At 41.1% G+C, this 25013-nt stretch overlaps 1 protein-coding gene across 4 annotated transcripts; it reads left to right on the top strand.

Moving 5' to 3' along the window:
• Positions 1-593: 593 nt before the first annotated feature.
• LOC131702916 (probable helicase senataxin) lies at positions 594-24744 on the top strand. 4 transcript variants are annotated; one of them, XM_059005528.1, is made up of 25 exons: positions 594-683; positions 6093-6282; positions 6393-6603; positions 6830-6936; positions 7051-7270; positions 7604-7723; positions 7924-8095; positions 8518-8608; positions 8822-12694; positions 14958-15066; positions 15154-15318; positions 15441-15679; positions 15890-16042; positions 16363-16519; positions 16853-16954; positions 17135-17247; positions 17366-17437; positions 18216-18365; positions 18477-18584; positions 18893-19080; positions 19254-19346; positions 20265-20420; positions 20667-20765; positions 21816-21903; positions 22003-24744. In XM_059005528.1, the coding sequence occupies exons 2-25, from the start codon at positions 6103-6105 to the stop codon at positions 22735-22737; spliced, it is 7701 nt and encodes a 2566-aa protein (XP_058861511.1). In that variant the 5' UTR covers positions 594-683; positions 6093-6102; the 3' UTR covers positions 22738-24744. The 4 variants fall into 4 exon arrangements, with proteins under 4 accessions (XP_058861511.1, XP_058861513.1, XP_058861514.1 ...); XM_059005530.1 differs by lacking the exon at positions 594-683 and adding an exon at positions 704-790; XM_059005531.1 differs by lacking the exon at positions 594-683 and adding an exon at positions 938-956.
• Positions 24745-25013: the final 269 nt, after the last annotated feature.

The following is a 25013-nucleotide window of genomic DNA, read 5'->3' as shown; positions in this document are numbered from 1 at the left end:
GTTGAACCTGTAAAGCACTCCAATTTTTAACATAAGCATTTAATAAACTGAAAAGAGCACTACTACTGCTCTGATTCGTTAAAACTTCAAATTAAATGAGTCTGTGTGATTTTCTTTATTATTAAAAAGTCATCTGGATACGTTGCAAGCCCAGTGCACGAACAATCCACTTACAGGAGTCCAAAACATCTTAATGTCCTCCTGAACGTCTCCCCTGAGTTTAAGTGGGCTCAGAGCATAAATAAAAAGAGTAAGTTTGGAAAAATTCTTGACAAATTATACCAGATTGTTTCTGGGTGTTTGACATCAAGTGTGGAAGCACTATATGAGTGTGACTTGCTTTGCAATGCATATTAATTTCACACTTTGAAGATGCCTGAAAATCTATAATTGCCCAAATGTTTGGTGTATTGCAAATTTCTAGATTAAACGAGAGAGGACGGGCGTTTCGTTTAATGTCATTCTGGTTGTGAAACTTTAAAAGAAATGTAGAATTTAAAAAATATTAAACAAACCATTATCAAACAGATTTTCAGGCGCTCGTTGCTAAATGACCTCTAATTGAATAATTAGGGGCCTGGCTGGGACCAGGTTGCTGTCTGGAACAGTACTAGGCGTACTGCTATAAAAGAGTGTTTGTATGCATCATGGATACCCGGAGCAGAAGGCTTAGAAAACATCAGGTATGAATTTACTTTAAATAAGAAAATACAACCAGCACTGTGCTTTGAAGTTAATGAATCATTTAAAAAGGCGGTGTGGGAACAACGAAACGAAACGAAATGTTAAGGTATTTACTGATCTTGTGTATCAGACTAATTTAAGAAACAGGCTTAGGAAATTCAATGGGTGTTTTCTGGTTTTCACATTGAAGTTCTGTGTGACTACGCTTTATTACTGCACAGCAGTGGTGTTGAATCACGATCCTGGAGGGCTTTCCACTCCAGGTTTAACAGGTAAACTTTATAACTACTTCAGGGTCTGGGTGGGGGTCATCTGGTTCAATCAACAATTTGAAAAAAAAAACCAAACAAAAAAAAACACACACACCGCTGCTCTATATCCAGTTTATCATCTATTATTGTTTTTTGTCCTTGAGAAGCAGCTGGGGGTGTTTTCTTGATAACCGTGTGCCAGACACTCCAATTGAATTCTCGGGGGAGGATGTAAACAACGCGTTTCCGTGGGGACTGAAATACGACTCTCTGGAAATTTTGACCAACACACGGCTTCAACACAAACACATTCTGCAAGAGAAAGGCTACAGGACACAGAAATGATTGTGTGGTGTTTCGGACACCAGCCTCACAGCAATGCAACCAGAAACTGTATTTTAAGTTACCTAGTGTAAGTACTGCAAAAGTAAGCTACTCGATCTCCAACGTCACTTCCTGGGACAGAGACGAGTACTGCAATTTGAGCGGATGAGAGGACTGCAGGAGTAGCGTTGCTCTACTTGTATCTAAACTATAGGTCGGCTTTTGTTTATTAAAGCATGTAGTCAATTCAATCGGATTTAACGGGAACAGGACAGATACTTGAGGTAAGCTAAATGACCGTTGTACCCAAGAGACGTTTGAAATAGGCGAAAATATTGTGTACGCTCACTAATTAGAATAAGTGTGATAGTTCAGCAGCAAAATAAATTAGCATGTCATGGCCTAATTTGAGTTGTATTGCAGTAAGTTTGGGGGGGGGCGGCAGTTTTGTAAACTGAGTTGAAGTGTGGAGAGCAGTTATACTAGTTAGGTAAAAAAAAAAAAAAAAAAAAAGAAAACAACAACAATGTGAGCGGTTTAAAAAAAAAAGTTTGGAATCTTGTCTGTAGTGACAGACATGTGTTTATTTAAAAATACGTAGACAGTACACACAAACGGCTCAGTTGTTTCCAAGCTCCTACCCGCCGCCGGAAATTCTTCACGTGACATGTTTTCTTTACTGATTTTATTGGCTTGGGAAGGATGTTAGGCCTTCCTTGTTAAACATAACCTGCTTGGCGTTTTCAAAATATAGATTTCTGATCAGTATGCTTTCAGTTTAGAGGCCTCATTAATAACACAAAAAAGAGATGTGTGCAAGAGAGGGAAAGTCTAGGGGAGAGTGTGAATGTGTGCAAGAGACTGGAGGAGTGTGTGCAAGAAAGATAAGGTGAGGAAGAAGACTTAACGGGAGGGAAGAGGGGAGCATCTGCAGGATTAAAAGAGGCTAGTGTAAGAGAGGGGTGTCTGTGTGAGGATAGAAATGTGTGTGAGAGGATGAAGTGTGCAGGAGAGGGAGGGTGTGTTTAGGAGAGGGAGGGGTTGTGGGGAGGAGCAGATCATTATTATTATTATTATTATTATTATTATTATTATTATTATTATTATTATTTGTTTATTTAGCAGACGCCTTTATCCAAGGCGACTTACAAAGACTCGGGTATGTGAACTATGCATCAGCTGCAGAGTCACTTACAATTACGTCTCGCCCGAAAGACGGAGCACAAGGAGGTTAAGTGTGGGGCAGGAGTGTGGAGTAGTGGTTAGGGCGCTGGACTCTTGACCGGAAGGTCGTGGGTTCAATCCCCGGTGGGGACACTGCTGCTGTACCCTTGAGCAAGGTACTTTACCTAGATTGCTCCAGTAAAAACCCAACTGTACAAATGGGTAATTGTATGTAAATAATGTGATATCTTGTAACAATTGTAAGTCGCCCTGGATAAGGGCGTCAGCTAAGAAATAAATAATAATAATAATAATAATAATAATTATTATTATTATTATTATTATTATTATTATTATTAAGTGACTTGCTCAGGGTCACACAATGAGTCAGTGGCTGAGTCAGGATTTGAACTGGGGACCTTCTGGTTACAAGCCCTTTTCTTTAACCACTGGACCACACAGCCTCCTCCTCAGAGAGAGAGGAGGGTGGGTGTGTGAAGGAGGAGCAGGTGTAGGGGAGTGCTTGTGCAGGAGGGGAACAGGGAGATGGATAGAGAGGAGGGTGGGTGTATGCAGGAGGAGCAGGTGTAGAGGAGGGGGAGTGCTTGTGCAGGAGGGGAAATGGATAGAGAGGAGGGTGGGTGTGTGAAGGAGGAGCAGGTGTAGAGGAGGGGGAGTGCTTGTGCAGGAGGGGAACAGGGAGATGGATAGAGAGGAGGGTGGGTGTGTGAAGGAGGAGCAGGTGTAGAGGAGGGGGAGTGCTTGTGCAGGAGGGGAACAGGGAGATGGATAGAGAGGAGGGTGGGTGTGTGAAGGAGGAGCAGGTGTAGAGGAGGGGGAGTGCTTGTGCAGGAGGGGAACAGGGAGATGGATAGAGAGGAGGGTGGGTGTGTGAAGGAGGAGCAGGTGTAGAGGAGGGGGCGTGCTTGTGCAGGAGGGGAACAGGGAGATGGATAGAGAGGAGGGTGGGTGTATGAAGGAGGAGCAGGTGTAGAGGAGGGGGAGTGCTTGTGCAGGAGGAGAACGGAGATGGATAGAGAGGAGGGTGGGTGTATGAAGGAGGGGCAGGTGTAGAGGAGGAGATGGATAGAGAGGAGGGTGGGTGTGTGAAGGAGGAGCAGGTGTAGAGGAGGGGGAGTGCTTGTGCAGGAGGGGAACAGGGAGATGGATAGAGAGGAGGGTGGGTGTGTGAAGGAGGAGCAGGTGTAGAGGAGGGGGAGTGCTTGTGCAGGAGGGGAACAAGGAGATGGATAGAGAGGAGGGTGGGTGTGTGAAGGAGGAGCAGGTGTAGAGGAGGGGGAGTGCTTGTGCAGGAGGGGAACAGGGAGATGGATAGAGAGGAGGGTGGGTGTGTGAAGGAGGAGAGGTAGGAGGGGTACATGGAGGGGGGGGGGTTACTTGTCCAGGAGGGGGAGGAGGGCTTGTGCAGGATAGAGAGCGTGTGTGTGTATGAGGGGGATCTCTTGTGCATGATAGAGAGAGAAGGGGGTGCGTATGGAGGAGGGGGAGTGCTTCTGTAGGATAGAGAGGAGGGGGAGTAAGCTGTTGTGCAGGATAGACAAGGGTGAGTGTGAAGAGAAGGGGGAACGCTTGTGCAGGATAGAGGGTGGGTGCATGTGAAGAGGAGGAGGAGGAGTAAGCACATGTGCAGGATAGAGACAAGGGTGAGTGTGAAGGAGAGGAGGGGGAGTGCTTGTGCAGCATAGAGGAGTGTGCATATGAGGAAGAGGGGGAGATGAGGGAGGGAGGGAGGGTGGTGGTGGTGGTGGAGGAGGAGCACTTGTGCTGGATAGAGACAAGATTGGGTGCATGTGAAGGAGGAGGGGGGAGCGCTTGTGCAGGATAGAGAGAGGAGGAGGGGTGCGTGTGCAGGAGAGGGAGACAGAGAGTGATTACCCTGGCAGCAGTGCTGCACAGTCCGGCCATGGTGCTGCTGCAGGGGGCATGACTGGCTTCTGCTACGCTCCCGCATCATGTGTAGTGGCTCCTGAGCCTTTCCCGGTCTCCTAGGAAATCCTGCCTTGACTCGGATCCCACCGCTACCACCATGTGGTCATAGGGCGTGTGGTTTATCTGCTGACAGGTGGGAGACACGCGTGGTTGCAGTTGACAGCGGCGCTGGGGCGTACAGGATTTATTTACAGCAAATGCACAAAATCCCATGTGACGCTACAACAAATGTACAAAAGCTAAATAAAACACTGAACACAAAACTACAAACAAGAGGTGCCATGAAGACGACGAATGCTGTTCTGCTAACAATGGAAGCCCTGCTTACACGCCTTGCTCCTGTACTTTTACATAGGATCTAAAATCCCTAAAGTAATCCACATTCCTTGCACAATTAACCAAAACCTGACTCCGATTACACACTTGGGTCGTCATCGGTTTCGGCGTATTTATCAGCTTTGATCTCAGTTAAACGCACGGTGGTCGACGGAGTTGATTTCTTCTGTAGGTAACCTGAATGAAAACCCAGGGAAAATTGAGCCATATATATATATATATATATATATATATATATATATATATAAGAAACATCAAAAGAAACGTTTCGCTATAACATTTATTTAAAAAAATAAGGTATATAAATGATGGACATTGACGAAATGTTTTTGGTTTCTTTTTAATCACTCGATCATTCTTCCTTGACCATGACACGCTTGAGTGATTATGACTGAAGCATATGCACTTCATCACCTAATTAGTGAGACAATTGATTGGGCACTGGATATGGAGTGATTTCAGCTGTTGAATTGCAAGCTTGAATAAAAGCAATAAAGAAAATCGCAGAATAAAAACCAATATGCCACGTCTGTCAAGAGAGCAGCGCCTTCGTGCAATCGGCATGTTGGAGGCTGGACTAGGGCTCGCCATCTTGGGTGCTCACAGCCAACAATTTCAAACCTGGCGGGACGGTATAACCAAACACACTCTGTCAATGACAGGCCACGAACTGGGAGACCAAGAGTCGCAACACCTGCCCGAGATAAACAGATCATTCTGCAGCATCTTAGAGATGTCAATTGTTAATCAGCACAATAAAAAGTCACCGCACCTGCTCTAAAACAGTTTGTCAATTATTTTTTTTTTTTTTTATCGCATCTAGAGAATTTTATCCAGATATAAGTGATTAGTTTCTTTTGATGCTCGGTATGTGTGTGTAATCTACATTATTTTATTTTTTTTTTGTATCAAAATGGTTTGAAGCGTTCCAAAAGAGAGGTGCATTCATGACATGCCATAATAACCTGAGACTTGACTATCGGAGGTTTTAAAAAGCATATTGGTTTGTTTAATAAGTAAAAAAAAAAAAATATATATATATGCTACTACTTTAAAGCACTGCTATATATACTTTTATGTTGATGTTTTAATTGTGCCCCTACCTACCGTAAATTCTGCCCCCCCCCAAGTCAGAACTGGAAACTGACATTTGCTTTTGTGATGTGTGCTTTGAGAAATAGAAAGTGAAACTAGAAATCAGTAAGTGCACTAGACTTGGCACAAGCCACAACAGAGGCACTGGATCTGAAACTGTTATGCAAAACTCTCAGGATATTTCAAAATGCTAATCCTAGAAAACTGGAAAGAAAAGCAGGAGTGTTTTTTTTTTTTTTTTTTTAATTTGTACTTCTGTTGGGTATTTTCATTTTTTTTTTATTAAAGGAGGTGAAAGATGAGCACATGTCGCTGGTGCACCCCTGGTGGCTCTGATGCCACTGACTTTCTGCGACAGTACGCTTCTGGGTCCCTTTTGTCAAAGGAGGAAAAAGCTGCCAATGAAGACCTCTGCTTCTGCCTGGAGTGTGTGGTGGAGTATCACAGAGCCAGAGAGGAGCTACCATCCCTGCACAAGGTAACAGTTATTTTGAAGACTATAAAGTTACATTTGATTCCAAAACTATTTAAAACACATCTCTCTCTCTCGCTCTCTCTCTCTCTCCTCTCTCTCTCTTTCTCCTTCAGTGCCTGTGGAAGTTGGAGACTTCCCGACTGCTTGATCACTTTGAAAAGTCATTGAAAGAAGAGGTGGGGGAGGAGGATGATTTGTTTATAGTGGAAGATGACCAAGAGATCCAAATCCATGGAATCACAGGGCCTGAATTCGAGAATAATCTACGGGTTCCACTGCTGGAGATATTGAAGTACCCCTATTTGTTGGTACACCCCAAAATCAGTAAGTAATACTGTTCAGATAGAGGCATGAACACAAACATTCCATAACCTATCTAGTCCTTTCAGAATATGCTAGTCTTCTTTGTAAAAGTACATTAATGTTCTGCAATGGCTATTAATGTGGAAATATGACACACTATTCATTTTCTGGGAAGATAAACTTTTCTTGCTGTGTAATTTGTTTGGTAAAATGACTTTTTTTTTTTTCTTCTTTTTCTCCTTTTTAGGTGAGTTATGTGTAGAGGCTCTTTGTAGGATGGAAAAGTCCAGTTCCTTCCAGGTCTTTGATAAACATTCTGGGATTTACCTCCTTCTAGTACACCCTGATGAAACTGTAAGTGTAACTTGTTAAATGATTTAACGCACATGCGTGACCATGCAGCATATAAAGTTAGTTATTTGTTTGCGTCGCCAATTTCTGACTTTTATGACTTGTTATGCGTTCTAGGTGCGCAAATGGGCGATCCGCACTGCCAGGTCCCTGGGTAAGGTGGACCGGGATGATTTTTACGACCTTCAGGACGTGTTTTCCTGCATGTTTAAGGTTATTGAGCTGGACCTTTTTCTCAACTCCGATATATACAGCTCCAGCGTCATGGAAGAAGGCAAGCTGATCCTGCTTCCACCTCACCTCTATGACTCCACTAACTACAAGGATTACTGGCTAGGTGAAGTTTTTCTGTATACTAGTTCTGTCCTGAATGTCTTTTATATTTATACGGTATTACAAAATGTGCTCATTTTGGAACTCGAGGGTGTGGGTATGACTAAGATATTACTAATATAATTCTAGACCTTTTGATATCATGACTCTGTTAAAACAACTGAGGTTACTAGTGAACAATGTATTTGTAAATTAAACATATATAAATACAATGAGAAGAGGCCGTTTGTACAGTATTTGATTGCTGGATTTGTGAGGTTTTATTCAAGATGTTTTGGAAACGGTTGTGGTTTGTGGATTTCTATTTATATTTGTGCTGATTTCTATATTCTTTCAGGTATCTGCATGCTTTTAACAGTATTGGATTCTCAGGCTATGGACTCTTTGCTGCTTGGTCCTGACAAACAGAATGATCTCATGCATTCAATTCTCAACACCATGGAGAAGAGTGCTCCAGGTATAACTTTATTTAAATCCACTGTGTATTTGTATACTCTTTATTATCACATTACATATTCAGATACATTCTAATTGTAAAGAAGCAGACTCTATGGACCCACTGCGTTTGTAATTGTGTTTTTTTTTTTTTTACAAAATGTTGGCTTTTTCTACCATTGCCATAATTGGTGCTTTAGTCCCTGTTTCCTTTGTTTTCAGATGAGGGTTTAGATCCTTTTTGGCCGGCATTGCAGTGTTTTATGGTGATTTTGGATCGGCTCGGCTCTAAAGTTTGGGGCCAACTGATTGACCCAACTCAGGCATTTCAGACAATTATTGGAAGCCGCAGTTACAACCAAGAGATTGAAAATATGCGCAGAAACACAACTGGGTACAAACCTTTTTTTCATTAATTTTCCAGTGATTTGAATTTCTGTTCCCTGTTTGCTGTCATATTTTGACCAATAACCCAAACTTGTTTTAAGGACAAAAATAACCAATCCACATGTATTCTTCCAGACTACGTTTCTTCATGTATGCTTGAACCCCTTATCCGAACTGCCCTCCTACAGACTTTGTTCTGATATTTTCCAACTGTGTCCTCTCTAATGGATGTAAACGCCCCATTATCAAACCACCTGTTTTATACCAACTTATTCCAGTTTGGATTGAAGGGATTCTTCTGTATGTGTTAGGATCCATTTGGTTTGGCTTAGGGTTATAAAGATTTTTTGGTATGAGATCTTTTTCTTAACTTTGTTTTTGTTTGTTTGTGTGTGTGTGTGTAATATATATTTTTTTTCCTCACTCAAGACCCAAAATCAAGGTTGAACCAGACCAAGATGAAAACATGGTGACATGTAGTCAAATTGTCTATGACTGTAACACCAAGAAACAAAACAAGGTACAGTGATTTATCATGATAACATATGTGCTGGGCTTCATGTAGTTCCAGCATTGAAATATTTGGTATACAATTCAAAAATAAAACACAGGCTACTGCTTGTAGTAAATATAAAAATAAATTTAAAAAAAAGCTCTTGTCAAATTCCCTTTTTGTTGTCTTTATGCCAAGATGAATTCTTGTAATTTTAATATTTGGATTTATTTCTTGTAGGACACTGGTAGCAGAAGTGCCTTAAGTACTGAACATTGCTCAATCATGTATGAAGAAATGCAATCTCTAGTGAATGTACTTCAGTCTGATATGGGGCAGGAAATGCGCGTGCACAACAGCACTTTCTTATGGTTTATCCCATTTGTACAGTCTGTGATGGACCTCAAAGACCTTAGCATTGTCTATACTGGAGAAATCATTCACCACCTGTGTGCTGAAATCAAGGATCTTATAAACGGACGGGTGCAACAGTGTGATAAAGTAACAGAATTTTTCATCCTCATTCTGGTTTTTGTCATTGAACTCCACCGTAATAAAAACTGCATGAATCTCTTGTGGTTCAGTTCACAGAAATGGGTTGAGGTGTTGGTGAAATGTGCCACACTTTCTAGTTGGACTTCTAGTCATAGCTGTTCAACAAGAGTGTCTTCAACAACTTCCTCGTCCATGCATCCTCAAGTTACCAATGTGGTTCCTCAAGCCTGTATTCAGTTGATACGTAGCCTCCTTAGGGAAGGATGCCAGCTGAATCCACAGAGCACCTGCAAGCAGTTTTTGGACAAGCTGAACTTGCAGTTACGCAAGGGTGTCATGCCAGGATGGGATCTCAGTCACCTGGCGATACAAGATCTACAAGTTTGTCTGAGACAGCTTGTTAAATTCATGAAAGATAAGAAACCGGCTTTGGAGACCGGTACAGGCATCAGAGGAGAAAAGGTTGTAATGGGTGAAGAAACTAGTAGACTAGTGGGAATAGAAGAAGGAAAAGAGAGCAGAAGTCCTTTTGAATGCAAGAGCGGACTATCTCGTCCAGCATTGTCTACAGGGGAGAAAGATGGTGGGCCTTTGTGCTTTCAGAGTAACCTTAATGTGAAGGAGGAAAGGCCTTGGGATGATGCATATTTTGCGAAGCCTTCTGGTACCATTGAAGTTCAGGATCGAGTTGAAGATTCCAACAGAGAACCTAAAATAGCACAAATGCTGCAAATAAAAAAAGAAAAGGACTTGTGTACTGATGTGTGTGGAATGGATAGTAATTCGGATACCTGCTCTGTGAAAAGGGCCTCGGACATAAAGGGTTTAGAATCAAAGATGGAACAAAATATTTCAAGTAAGCTTAAACCTGACCTGGGTCGGATGCAGGATCTGAAATCCAGACTCGCAAAGGTGTTTATAGATCCGTCCCTTATTAAGAAGGAAAAAAACGATGGGTCTCCTGGGTCCAAAAAACAAATGCTCGGTCACAATATCTCCAAAGAAAAGCGAATGGGCTTTTCACTAGAGCCAACAGAAAAAAAAGAAATGGATGCTCCAGAATGCTTAAAAAGCTTTCCTGTGAAAATAAAGCAAGAAAATACAGAAACTAACAAGCAGCTGTCCATTGTTCAATGTTTTGACACAGAAAGTGGTAGTGATAACGAAGATGATGTCCCGCTCATGGTTATAAAGTCCAATCTGGAGAAAAAGAGAATGTTCTCCAAGGAGGTCAACCAAAACCCCTTGACCGATTCGCAGGTTGATAGAGATCTGGGTTTGCTTTCTTTAACTGCCCTTTCAAAAAGTTTCAGTTTCCCTCTTGATTCAAGTCAGGAGTCTTCAGTGCGGCAGCTGCCAGACAGGATAGAAAGGAAAGTGAGGAGTAATGTGAGAAATATCCAGAAAGCACAGGAAGAGGATGATCTAATTATATTGGAAAATCCAGTAATTATAATTTCTGATTCAGACTCTGCAAAGGAAGAAAATGACCTACATGTTGGCAAAAATAAAGTACAGCAAAGTGCAAAGCCTGAGCCTTCTGATGTCAAAATTGCAGAGAAAGATTTGGACAGAGGAAGTTCTCCACCTCTTTACAATGAGTACGATTCCCAGTTGTTTGAGTTTGAAACTGAAGACGAAGTGTTTTCTGCCTGGGATGACTCTCAAATGGACAATGCACTGGCATCTCCAGAAACTGAGCAAGAAAGTCTTGAAAGCTCTAAAAAAAGGAATTCATCCCTTGAGAAGAGTCCAGATCTGAATGGTATGTACAACGATTGGGGGTATGACACAGATTATGTCCCAGATGACGTGATAGAAAAAGCAGCAGAGCAAGCTGAAAAACAGCTAATGAGGGAGCAGGAAGCTGTCCATGTGGAGAACACAAGTGAGGTTAGCACGCCGGTGTTCTATGGGGTTAAACGCAAGTCTTCAACGGATATTTCACCAGACATGGGCAGTAAGAGTGGGAGGCAACCTGATAAAAATGCCATGCCATCCACCTCATCCACTCCCTGCTTAACATTAGCTCAAAAACTGGCCAATAAAAGGGAATCTTGTGGAAACAAAGTAACATCAAAAATAAGTAATTTTGTTACATCTCCGAAAGCCGCACAAAATGAAAGAAAAGCAACAACTGCCGCATCATCAAGGTCAACTGCTGTGTCCTGCAAGACTACTTCTCCTGCTATAGTTCCCCCCAAAAAAGTACGTCAGCGAGAAGAGCCCAAGTCTACTGCTGAGAAGCTTGGTCTGAAGAAGAAAGAGCGCAAAGCATTTGATCTGTCGCAGAGATCATTAGACTGCGTGGCTGAGCTGCGGAACTACGGTCAACATTTGCAGGTTGAGAAGCAGAAGAGGAGAAGGAAGAGCAAAAAATGTCAGAACACAATGCTGATTTCCCCTCAGAAGCTGGTGGTTAAAGGGAATAAAAAGTTACTTGCTTCTCAGGACCTTCAGTTCTTCAGACAGAGTAGACCTAAAAAATCAGAACAGGTCAGAGAGCCTTCAAAAAGCAATGCATCTGAGGTGACTCGGCCACCTGAAAGAGAAGGGGCCGACAGAGATGGCGATGATTTTTTCCATTTGACTCGGCCTGACCCAGCTAGTGCAGAAATCAATGATCCAGAGGTGCAGTCATCTGAAAAACCAGGTGCTGCTGCAGGAAGTCATACAGTCTATCTATCAAAAACCTTCCACCAAAGGGGTCATGGCTTTCCACAGATGGAGTGCCAAAAGATAGTGGTAATGGAAAGTAAGGAAGAAATTAAACCAAATGATGTGAATGAAGATAGCAAACATGATGATGATGATGATGATCAGATGTGTTTGACACAGATGGATCCGATTGACATGGATCTATGCTCACAGTTGGAATATGCAAACGACTATTTTGCAGGGACCCAAAGAGATCCCGTGGACATGGAAATTGATGAGCCAGGAAATGAAATGCATGCAATTGACTCTCCAAGTGTGGAAAGCTTCAAGACTGGACAAGTAGATAACATTGCAGCAGTTTGTTCTGCGGCAGCAGAAATTCTGAAATCCACATCATCTAAACCCAAAGATGATCACCTATTCCTTAAGCCAGGAATGCCCCTGTCTTTAATAAAAATCGCAAAACCTTCCACAACTAAAATATATACACCCAGCTCAAGAAGTGCTACCTTGGCACAAGAGCTGGATAACCCAACAAAAACTCCAAAAGCTGGTTTAAGAAATAAGCTTTGCCCAATGTTGCCTCCAAGAAAGCCAAGTGTACCCCCACCTGAATGTAGACAGCCTGCTCTTCCAAAGCAGCCTGCCCCCATCAGTTCATATAAACATCCGAGCAGGGATGTTAGTCAGGTGAAGCGGGCGCCTGTAGATGTTAGGCCAATGTCTTCTGTAGTTCAGCAACCTCCCAAGAACATTTCTTCAAGCCAACAGTATGACCTGTCTTTCTTGATCCAGCAAATTCTGGAATGGAACCATGAAATGTTTGAAAACTTCTCCCAGTTTGGAACCCCAGATAATCTGTGTACATTTCCCTTGAAAGAGGTCCCAGAGAAATTCAGTTCCTTTGACGAGTACTTTGCCACGTTTTATCCGTTGCTGATGGTGAATACTTTTGAGGAGGTAAGTGACAGCTAAAATACAAAAAAATTGTGAGCTGTTTTCTAAAGACAGAAGAACAAATGCATCGGAGAACAGAAGTTTTGTTTTGTTTGTGTTAGAATCGTGGAAAACTCTAAGCCTGGTTCATACAGTACTTCTGTTGTAGAGGAATGCGATATGTCGGGCGCAGACCAGTTAAAAGTTGTGCAGCTTCACTATTTGCTGTACGGGACACATTGTGTCGCAGCCCTTTTGACTGTATAAAGTGGTCGCAGCTGTTCATACTTTTAAATACAGATGAAATTGGATACTTTAAAGTAGATGTGCTGAGTTTGTGCCTCCTTGTGGCAAAGTGGTTGCTGATTATGTACAGGTGCAGAGGTGATGCAGTGCAGGAATAAACAGACTTGATTTGTAATCCGGTATGAAATAGACTTTTTAGTTTCGTTATAATCCAGGTCTGATGACCAAATAATACTCTGGTTATACACAGCGATGTGTAAAACACGGAGAACAGTAACAGGGATTGCAGCCCTAAACAATAAACACAGTATCTCTCCCACAATATACAACCACGGTCACCAGTCCTGAGTGCGTGCTGTAGTGCTCGTGGTGGGTGATACAGTTTAAAGAGTGACAAATAGTGCAGTGGTGTTCCGGGTTCAGTGCTGGCTCTTGGTGACAGCTCCAGAACGTGTTAGCCGTCTATAAACACACAAGTAACAATTATAGACAAGACAAACAAAACAAACACTCACGACACTTGTAATACACAGTGCACGGGTCCTTCCGGGTCTGTTTCGAAACCAAAAGAGAAGGAATACGTTCCTGCAACCGAGTCTTGTCTTTTTCCAGGCTGACTGACCTCCCGACCCAGGGAATGAACTGTCAGGCCAACCGGTCCAAAGCCTTTCCCTTTCGCTACTTGGTGCCCTCACAGGTCGAGAGGGAGATTTACAACCAGAACTCATTTTTCTGTCACACTCCTACACAAGAATTAAAAAAAAATCAAAACCAACATCTTTGATCTATCCGTCCTCTCAACCAACAGAGAACCTAAAAGTTAGAATTTCAAACATTATTCAGAGATGTGGGTATGTGACAGTGAGGTATGAGGTATTTTGGAATGACAGATGAAAGGTTTGACGATCTGTTAACCCTTTGCGGTCCTATGTCGGACCTGGTCCGACACTGCAATTATTCCTATCCGGTCCAATGTCGGACCCGACGTCATCAAAAAAACGCAAAAAACGGGTTTCTAGTCGTTTTTTCTCCAGAAAAGCCGAGAAAACCATTCAATGGCGGAGTGGGAGTGACAGGAACCGAGACAAGCCGAAAAAAAAAAAAAATAAATAAAAAGGGGCGCATCTCATGATTAGTCATACTTGCCCCTGGCATCACATAGGGGCGGTCATAAGGAAACAAGCTGGCTGTTACTGAATCAGCGCACAGAGAATATCGCGGACATTTGCAGAGCTTTTTTGAGATGTTACAGTAATAAAATAATGACTTGGATCGCATTATTGAGGAGTTTGGTGATAAAACAAGTGATCAGGAGATGATTGATTGGTATGTACGACTATTATTATTATTTATTACTTGGCATATGCGATAGCGAACGAAAGTGTGGGGCGGGGCTGGAGATGCCTAGTGAGTGCTTTGTTGATATGCAGGGCCTTTTAAACCCGTTTGACTGGGGGGAAAAAAATACTTTTAAACAGCACGTCTAAAATTAACTGCGCGTGTGAAAATAAATTGGACCTGACGTGCCTGACACGCACTTAATAAATGGACTGCAAAGGGTTAAAGCTGTACGCCTTTTAAAAAAAAGATTACTTCATTCTGATTTTTCGCACAGGGTCAAAGACCCTCGTTTCACACCAGAAATTGTCGGAGTCTGAAGTATGTACTGTAAGTTTTGTGCTCAAGTAGCATTTAAACTGGTCAGTAGTCAAAAACGATAGTCTTTTATATTATTGGTTTTGGTGTACTATTTAAAAGCTCTTGTGTGTCGATGTAGCTAAAACTACATTATTTGGTGAACTTTCCATGAATGAATTTTTTTTTTTTTTTGCCGCAATTCATCTGTGAAATGTACTAAATTACTGTGCCAAAATCGTAGCCTTACTCCTATGTAATGCCACAACAGCTAAAAACATTTTAAGTTGACTTGTGTAATGTGTTTTATTGCTAATTCTGGTTTGGGGGAACACAGATTATCTGCACATTCCGAGAAGCCTTTTAAAACAATTTTTTTTTTTTTTTTGTATATTTCATGCACAAGTTGGTACAGGAGTGGCAGAAGAATATGAAATCTCGAAAGGGGATTGAGAAGATGTTGAACCTGAATGGCATTGAATATCAGAATAGAGTCAGCTGTGCAAGTTTTTCAGGTGAGAGCTGAGGCACTGCACACATCCAGATCGGCTGAGCTTCATCTCCATTGCACTTCTTTGGACTCTCCTTTTATTTTTTTTTAGTCCCCCTACATAAATCTGAGGTGGACAGGCAGCAGTACCCCAAGGAGGACGACTTGGTCTTTCTGTGGCTACCGCAGCATGTCCATGCCTACACGTCCGAGGAGAGAGAAGTGATGGAACCAGTCGCACACTTTGGCTGTGTCTCTAGAAGTAATGTTTCTGCAGGTAAGGCATTGGTACTATTTTAATTTGTTTTCCTATGTTAATTTTTCTGTAAAGTTATTAATTGCAGAAAGAGTAAATGATTGTTTCTGTTTTGTTTTTTTATTTTTTTCCTTGCAATACAGCAGGCCAAAATGACTCCAAAGCAATTCTCTACATCACCATTAAAACTCGTGGGAATGTTTCTGCTGTGCACGACCAGCCAGTGAAGTGCGTGGTGATTGGATCTCTGATCAGCACCTTGCGAGCGTTTAAAGCCCTCTACTCCCTGAGAAACAATATGATGGCCAGAGCAATCCTTGGACCCCATGTCTCTTTTTTCAGGCCAGGACAGGAAAATAAAGTTGTTAATTTGAGCATTCTGGTAAGATTATTTGTGTGTGTGGTGTGGTGTGGTTTTTTTTTTTTTTCGTAACTTGAAATTTGTTTTGCAAGTTTTGTTTTATTCTATGAATTTATCAAACCTGCTCCATATTTAATAATATTTTACTTGTATGGCATGCAACAAACCACTTTTTATATTAATTTGAATAACCAGTTATACTTAATGTTATTTTAAACTCTTTTGTTAAAGGAATACAATGATGAACAACAAAAGGCCATAAACTCTGCAATAGCCATGGTCAAGCAGCCTCAAAGGACTCCCAAAATATGCCTAATCCACGGACCACCGGGAACGGGCAAAACAAAGACAATTGTAGGACTTCTTGAAAGCATCTTCTCCGAGGTAAAGTGGCAATTGTTTTTGTAGATCCGTATGCATTTTAAAATGTCAGTATTTTAACTTTAAGAATGTGAAATGTATAATCGCGTCATCCCGCAAAATGTACGGCCTAACCTTAACAGTGTACTACTGACTCAGTTGAATTGAAAGTGTAGTAGAAGCTTGAACAGTCTAGCTGTCCTTTTTACTGTGTGCTATGTTCTGAGAGATACTACAGCAGTACATTTCTCGCAGGCAAACGCATATCGTGGAATGGCACAGTTGTGTATTGGATGCATTTTAACTGCAGTTTCTCGTTAAAGCTATGCGTTCTATTTCTCTAGGATCAGGAGAATTCAATCCCGGTGGAGAACAGGCGTTTAAAGGGCAGGAAGCCCAGGGTTCTTCTTTGTGCACCATCCAACGCTGCAGTTGACCATCTTATGAAGAAGATTATTTTGGATTTTAAGGAGAAAAGCAGGGACCATAAGAACCCATTAGGTAACTCTTTGTATTTTGTGATATAAACTACACTGTACACATGGTATACGTAGGCAAGTTTGTTTTCTGTGCAAGGTTGCATTTTTATCGATCTCCTTTTCCTCTGTGCCTGGTGTATGAGACGACATACTCTAGGCATAGTTCTTGTTGGAAGCCTGGGAAGTGTTTTATAAACTCTCAAGAATAACCGGGCCATCTTTTTATTTTGATATTTTTTTTAAATATCATCCTATTTTCTCTCAGTCCTGTTTTCATGTATTTTTTTTTCCCACCAAAGAGTAATTACTTAAGGACCATGTGAGATCTAAAATATGTCAATGAATACAATTTCAGGTAACTGTGGGGATATTAATTTGGTACGCCTCGGAATGGAAAAGGCCATTTCAAAAGACCTGCTGGGGTTCAGCCTGGATAACCAGACTAAAATCCGAACACGTAAGTTAACTGTCAGCTAGCAGAGTAAAATACAGCTTTAGACCTGTGTGTTGTGCTGAGCTTACCATCATTTTCAAAGTAGAACATGCATGACTGAGCAGCCTGATGCATCGTTCCATTACGTGACGAAAACTAAATATGCGGTTTCTATCTTTTAACATGTCTGTCTTGATTGTACAGAGAGGGGGCAAACTGTACAAGACACAAATATTTACAGACGCAAGGAAGATCTGGATCAGCAGATTGACAATCTGTCACGCCAGTGTGCCATGCATCAGAAAGTCAGAGAAAAGGTAAATTGTTCAAATTCACATTGCACTCTTAAATCCCCTATTTATTTATTTTTTCTGTGTAAAAACAAAGCACAGATGTTCTCTGTAGTAAATTAGTCTGTTTTGTTTTGTTGTGCAGTTTCAACAACTGACAGATGAAAAGTGCAGATTGCTTAGAGAGAGAGAGCAACTTGGACGACAGCTGAAAGAGGTAACATATACCTGCATACAGGTCTAGGAAAGATAACTGTTCTCTAAACTGTATGCAAGTCAACCAATCTGTATAACTTCTCTCCAAATGATGTCATTAGTTACCAATGGGTTATCATTCTGTATTTGGTTTCTGAAAGAGTTGATGGTGGCATTCCTTAACAACGTTTCCGTTGTTCAAGGTGAATAAAACAAGTAAAGCCAAGTTTTGGCTGCAATGTACCATGTTGAAAACCATCTTCAACCGCTAAATATCTCCACCATAGAAATTCATTAATTTTTTTTTTTTTTTTTTTTTTTTTTTTTTTGTTCCGTTTCAGTCTTAATGTAAGGCATGAAGTATTTGGTACTGCTTGGGTAAACTGCCTGCCTCCTGTTGATTTTCACATGTGGGTTTCTGTTGAACTGTTGGGAGCAATAAAAAATTTAAGATCGATTCTATGGAGCATCAAACTTGCATCCTACGTTGTAATTAAATGCTAGTAAATCTACTTTGGCACAGAAGATTGCAGTAGAGATTTTGTGGCAGTTAACTCTGACCATTTAATATAATGGGACAAACAACCAATTCAACTCGCTAGCAGTTTCCAACCCTGTATCTTCAAGCAGTTGTCACAACCAGGCAGTTTTTTTAATTTAATTAATTTCTTTTTATATATTGTGTGATTGAAAATCTGAAAACTAGATGCTAAACCCTTGCATATTAATAAAACCTAGATCTTAAGGGGTCTTGAGCCGTCATATTTGCAAAGTGCCTAACCACACTTCTGCCTTGACAGACTCGAAGCAGAAAACAAGAAGTCCAAGCCAGAGTCTTGCAGGATGCCCATGTTATCTGCTGCACGCTGAGTACCAGTGGAAGCATTCTGTTGGAGTCTGCCTTCAGGAGACTGGGGCATGATCCATTCAGTTGTGTCATAGTGGATGAGGTAAGCATTTATTTGTTTTTATAGCTGCTTTTTTAAATAAATTGTATTTAATATACTGCTGTCAGTGGGCTCCACATAATTTAAATCGTGCTTTTGTTTTTGTGTGTAAAGGCAGGGCAGGCCACAGAGATGGAGACTCTGATTCCACTGACCTATCGTTGTCCGGCGTTGGTCCTGGTCGGGGACCCAGAACAGCTGCCGCCCACCGTCATCTCGCAGGTAAGTAGTCTCAAACTGCATAGTGTATGCTAGACCTGGGTGTGATGTACAGACTATGATAGGGTCTATTTTATTAGCTGCTGCTGCTTTTTGTAAGGCTGAAAATCTGCAACCAAAGTGTCCAATATACTGTAAATCATAACACTTTTAAATGTAACAATCCTATACTATCTTGAAAAACAGCACATTTTTAGCTTAACAGTTTAAATGTTTGCAGTGCTATTCTTTAGCCAAACTTTCCTTTTTTAAAAGGAAGCGCTGTAGGACGCAATGTAGTTGTTTCAATAAAACAGATGTACTCTGTTTAGAAAGCCAGAGAGAAAAGGTATGACCAGTCGCTGATGGCTCGTCTGTGGAAGTGCCTGCACAGAGAAACCAAACAGAACCCAGGGATTCAGACTCCCATCAATTTCCTCAGCACGCAGTACAGGATGCACCCTGATATCTGTGAGTTCCCATCCAAATACATCTACAAGAGGGCACTGAAAACCGATGGGTAAGGATGTCCCCTGGAACTTTACATTTTCAGGTTTTTACCTTTTTGTTTTTTCTTTTAATAAAATGTGCAACAATGATGTTCTGAGATTCTGTAGTGCTTCCTTCAACAGAGAGGGTAAAATGTTGAACTTTTACAGTAACATGTCTTTCACTACTTCTGTGCTGTTGCAGCGATACTGCAGAAAAAAGATGTGGGACAAGCTGGCCTTTCCAGCCATACAGGCTCTTCGATGTTACGGATGGCTATGAGACCAAAGCAGGAGAGTAAGTGGGATAGAGTTCTTTTTAGTATGTATGGCTTCTAATGAGTAATATACAGGGCGATTAGAAAGAAAAGCTTACCACATCAACACACCATATCATTGATGTGGTAAACATACTTTCTAATCGCCCTGTACATTAAAATAGTTTGGAGTATGATTTAAAAAAAATAAAAAAAATACTGTGTTATAACACCCATGCTATGCTGTCTGTATGCCTGTTAACTTGCTCAGCTTTTCATACATTGGTGTATCTTTAATATTATAGTATTTTGCTACAGTATGTCTGGTATTAGTTATAGGGTGTCAAGAATAGCATTTGCTTGTGAACGTGTGGGTTGCAGTGCGTAGTGAAAGGGTGATGCAGGTGCTCCAGACAAGGACAAACAAAGTTCACGGTTCAAGTTCCTTTTATTTCTTGACCAATGATTAAATAATAAAGCTGGCTTTACCCAGCAATGGGTATTGCCAGCACAAAACCGGGCTCAAATAATACATCTGGCTCTACCCAGCAATGGGTATTGCCAGCACAAAACCGGGCTCAAATAATACAGCTGGCTCTACCCAGCAATGGGTATTGCCAGCGTCAAAACAAGGGGTTGCAGTCCCAAACTAATAATCCCAAAAACCACAAACCTAACACACAGACACGTCTCTGGACAGTGTGTGCTCTTGGTGCAGGTGCGGTGCTGGAAACAGTGATGTTTGGTTAAGTGCAGGTGCGGTGAAGTCTGGGTGAATCGCTGGCCCCAGGCTGCAGCTCCCAGATCCGTGCTTAATTATTCTGGCAATGAGAAAAGACACACGGTTGCAAAACAAACAAACAACACTTAACTGTCGCTCCAAATTCAGATTCATTCGCTCTTTGTCACATTGCTATATACATTTCTTAAAGGATAAGCACTCTTTTATCACTTTGCAGATCCTTTCACAATGATCAGGAGGTGAAGCTTGTGATGCAGCTGATTAAACTCATTGTAGAAAAGCAGAAGGGCCGTGTTGGAGTCATCACCCACTACAGTGCGCAGAAGCAAAGGATCAAGGACTGTATCAACAGAGAAGGCAGTAAACTGTTCCAGTAAGAACACATATTAATACCACTGTAAGAATCAGAGCTTCAGTGCATTTTGCTGCTAAACAGTGCTCCTAAAAACCTCAGAGGGAACACAAACTGTTTAGAATTTGTTTGCTAAGCACCGATGTTTTTAAAATGTCCAATCTAATGCTTTTAATTCCAGACGTTTGTAACTTTTAAATTGATTTTAAAAACATTTACATACAGCATTTTAACGGTGGTGGGGTGTTTTGGTTTTTTTTTCTTAAGATTTGTGGAAGTGGACACTGTGGATGGTTTTCAGGGTCGTGAAAAAGATTGCATTATTGTGTCTTGTGTCAGAGCCAGCAATACTCAGGGTTCAATTGGGTGAGTACTGAAAGTGTTTCTCAAAAAATGTTATATAAAATGTATCTTTTTACAAGTTGCGTATTCACGCTCAGTGTTAGGAACTGAGTTAATAACTTCATTATTAGCATTTTGTCTGCTTTGTGGAAAACTACAGAGTGAATTTGTGTAGTCAAAGCAACAAGATAAGACTGCAGGTGCTCTGAGCCGATTGCCAGGAGCAGTGGGTCTTGAAGGTGACCAGAGGAAGTTGCTGAGTTGGTTATTAATAATGGGGTGCAGAAGGGGACGCAGCCGAACAGAGCTTGAACAAAGAAACTCCTAATATTGGCAAGGAAGTTTTATCAGCTTTGTAGAGAGGGAGTGATACTATATAAATAGCAAGTGTGAAAGAATCGCCCTCACCGCGGTTCGTTGCCCCTTTAAAAACACTGACCCAACACACGGAAATGGATTTTTTAAAGCGCAGTTGCGCAATTTTTAATGAAAACACAAAAACAAAATAAACAAAACAAACACCTAGCTCTCTTTGAGCACTAACTAAAACAGAACAGGAACCTGAACTAAAACAGGACAGCTAAGCTGTTTACCTGTACAAAACAAAAGAAACAAAACAGCACACACAAAACAAAGGCTTCACTCTACCTTTTTTTTAATTTTACGGCTGTACCCACACACTAGCACAGTCGGGCTTCTGCCCTCTTCAGCAGCCACCTAGAGCAGACTGACTGCTCTCCTTTTAAAACCCTGCACCTGGCTCTAATTTTCAATAATAGCCAGGTGCAGGTAATGATCAATCAATAACACAATTAAACAAAAACAATTAAACAAAACAGTTAACAAACCAAAAATGTGCCTTCTGCACATGTTTTCCTAGAGGGAGGAATTAACCCCCTCCCTGCTGTCTCACACAAGCTATTTGCTTAGAATGTCTGTCTCGCTAAATTCAGGGAGATTGTATCCCTGTTCTGCTGTTTTCTCTTCTGTGCCAAATAAAGAACAACTTATTAACCAGCTGCTGTTCCTGAGTGTTCCACCCTTTACAACCACCCTGTTTATTTTTTATTTTAGGTTTCTAGGTAATCGTCAGCGATTAAATGTCACAATTACGCGAGCAAAGTGTAGTTTGTTCATTCTGGGGCATTTGAAGACGCTGATGGTATGAATAATATATTTTTTTTTTTAGCATGTAAATGATTAATTCTTCAGAACCTGCTGCAATACCTGACTGCTCTAATGTTTTTTGACCTGTTTCTAGGATCACAGGGACTGGGGTGCTCTGATCCAGGATGCTCACAAAAGAGGTACTATTATAAAGACTCGGGAGAAAGACTATAAAACTGACGCAGTGCAGATTTTCAAACCCGAGCCTGGGCTGCTACGAAGCTTCTCCTATCCACCAGTGGAATCCAGATTGCCTTCTAAACCTGTAGTAGTGCAGACAATGGCTACTGCCAGTAATGACAAGCCTGTTTCTAGGGTCCTGGCACCAACCTTGCCAGCTGCAAACAATCCTACACAAGTAACAAGGCGGCGAGCTTCAGACACTCAGGGCTCTTTGCTGGCCCAACCCCCTGTTCCAGCAAAGCCTTCTACTTCAGAAAGGCCCAGAGACCCTCGATTGTCCAGCCGGGCAAAGGAAGAAGCCTCGAAGGAGAAAAACCAGCCTTCAAATAACAAGGCAACTGCCAAAGGCCCCCAGCCCTCTGTGTCAACAACTAGTCACCCCAACTCCAGAGTTAGTGGTGCTAATAACAGTACCATCAGCTACACAGCTGGAAACACTCCCTCTGCAAGGCCCCCTCCTCCCTCTGCTTATAAAAATGACCAGGACTACAGACACCCCTCCAGGAATGGAGAGGGAAGCAGGTCAGGACCCGATGACCATCGGAAAGACACACAGAGTAGCAGTGGCCAACATAACCGACTCCCTCAGAAAAGACCATCAAATGCAAGTTGTACACATCCGTTGGCAAAGCGCAAAAGTCGGTGACAATTTATTTTTTTATTTTTATTTTTTTTCAAGTCCGTGTTGTGTGTTGATCTGCCAATTTCAGTGGGGGGGCAAGGATTAACAAACACTTTGGAAGTCTTGATTTTAGTAATAAAAAATAGACTTGGACGTGCCATTCTAATTCCTTATCGTATCCTGTAGATATCTGTACCTTGACGGCTTCCTGCACATGCTGTTACTTTTTTTTTTTATTATTATTTAAATAGAACTTTAACTATAATTGGGCCTGGAAGAGGCTGCTACTGAATTTCTTTTGTTTTTAAAAAATAAGCACTTTTTTTAAAATGGTACTACCTCTTCCGTGCACTGACAGCATTTCTGAAAGCTAACTTTGTATTGAGCACATCCTGTGTCGACTTTTCTTGTACATAGCTTTGTCACACCCCATTGCTCGACTTGACTAACTTTTAATAAACTGGAGCCTAACTAATATTTTACATGTGTTTTCTGGCCATTTAGATAAAGATGTACAGTGGGTGCTGCTTTCTCGGCACGCCTCGGGAGAAGGGAAAATATCCTGAAAATAACCAGATGTCCCAATTAAATGAAGCAGTTGAGCCGACCTGTAGTCACACGTCCTTTTTTTAATTCGTAATGCAAAGAGTGAATTCACATCAGATCATGATTCAATGTTAAGTACATCATTTAAAAAGAGTCCATGTGTTTTTTTTTTTTTTTTTTTTATTCCTAAATAAAATTAATCGCACCTGCGATGTTGACACACAAACTTTCTTTGCAACAGCAGCCTGAGAAACCACAGGAGGCTCCTCCTTCAAAAGTTCAACGTGGTTTACACAAGTCGGAGCGTAATCACGTACTTGCTGCACTGTGCTACGCGACCTGTGTTGCTCTGAAAAGCAATCAGTTCATCATTTGAAAATACTATATCCCAATTAAACAACATGAATAGAATTTGGAAGAAACGTCACCCAAAGTTGTATCCAATTTAAGCAGCAATCCTGATTTAGGCGGCATTGACGACTAAAAAAACAAAGTAAGATGGAACTACGTGGGATGACAAGTAATTTGTTGATAACAAATATACAGTAATTTGATCAAATTGGATTAAAAACCCGAGAGCTCCCTTTTCCTCTCCATAAAACACATTTAAGTATTATGTGTCAAGGGTTGTATGTAAGCAAGAGTAATTGTCACCTGTACTTTTTGTATTATTGAAGATTGTATTCTCCATGCATGTATATATTGTTTGTTTTGGATTTTTTTTTTTTTTTTTTTTTTGACACTGCGTTTTCATATGTAGCTGTGGTTCTTGCTCTGTTCCTGTATTCCTCTTTTTTTTTTTTTTTTTTCCCTTCCCCTATACTTTTATTTTTTTCCATTTTGTTTGTTTTACATTCAACAGAAACCTGTAAAAAGCTGCCGTGTGTGCGCTACTGCTAAAAGCTAGGGTGTAAAAGGGAAAATGTATTGGGTAAACTAGATGGGCAGCGGAAATGCAAATGCACTGGGAAAAAAGAGAGTCCGTCCATCCTTTTCTGTTTTGGAATAAATACTAATACCTGTGATTTGCTACACGTACTGTATGTAATATGCTGAAATTATACTACTCTTATTGTATAGTGTTTTTGCAATGACTACGTGGCCACAGCTTTGTTTTACCATGCCCAGTGCTGTGGAACTGAGGCCCAGCCTACAGAGTACAGCTGTATGGATGGCAGATAATCTTCACAATGTTGCTCTCAAGTGACCATGTTCAAGCTTCAATTAAATTCCTACTAACGATCCAGGAACTTCACAAATCTAATCAAACTGGGCTAAGTTCAGATCCCAGTCTCAAGAAAGAAGTTCTGGTACTGTTTTGGCAGGGTAAACTTAACATTGAAGTTTATTGGCTTGTTAGAAATGTCTTATTTTTTTAGAAGTGTTGTTTATTTTGAAATATTACTCGCTACTATTGTGTTCAAAACTACATTCTTCTTCCACATAATGGTTCTCTTGTTAATAAACACGTTCTTACATAAATCATTCTGTAATGCAATATTGTCAACTTGTGTAGCAAACCCATTGTTCTCACTCCCCATAAAATCAAACAAGGGGTTACTAATGAGCTTGGCATATGTTCACGAAAATCTGTGTAACCCTTGTATGTAAAAAGCAGGCGTCATCACTACCAACCATGGAAAATGATTGAAGGTGTTAAGTGACTTTTTAAAAATATTTTTCTGTATCCTAACAGTGTTATACTTATTCCTACACACCCCAACATTTTGTCCTGTTATCCAATGTGAACCACT

This window comes from Acipenser ruthenus, chromosome 31, assembly GCF_902713425.1.
Source record: "Acipenser ruthenus chromosome 31, fAciRut3.2 maternal haplotype, whole genome shotgun sequence".
Classification (NCBI taxonomy): domain Eukaryota; kingdom Metazoa; phylum Chordata; class Actinopteri; order Acipenseriformes; family Acipenseridae; genus Acipenser; species Acipenser ruthenus.
The sequence above is the reverse complement of the archived record's forward strand: the minus strand, read 5'-3'. Positions and strand labels throughout refer to the sequence as shown.

Bases quoted from the DNA above. Each gene is read 5' to 3' on its own strand.
- LOC131702916 (XM_059005528.1), top strand. From the start codon at position 6,103: ATGAGCACATGTCGCTGGTGCACCCCTGGTGGCTCTGATGCCACTGAC. The intron at 6,283-6,392 runs GTAACAGTTATT...TTTCTCCTTCAG, and splicing joins AGCTACCATCCCTGCACAAG to TGCCTGTGGAAGTTGGAGAC. The intron at 15,067-15,153 runs GTGAGAGCTGAG...ATTTTTTTTTAG, and splicing joins CAGCTGTGCAAGTTTTTCAG to TCCCCCTACATAAATCTGAG.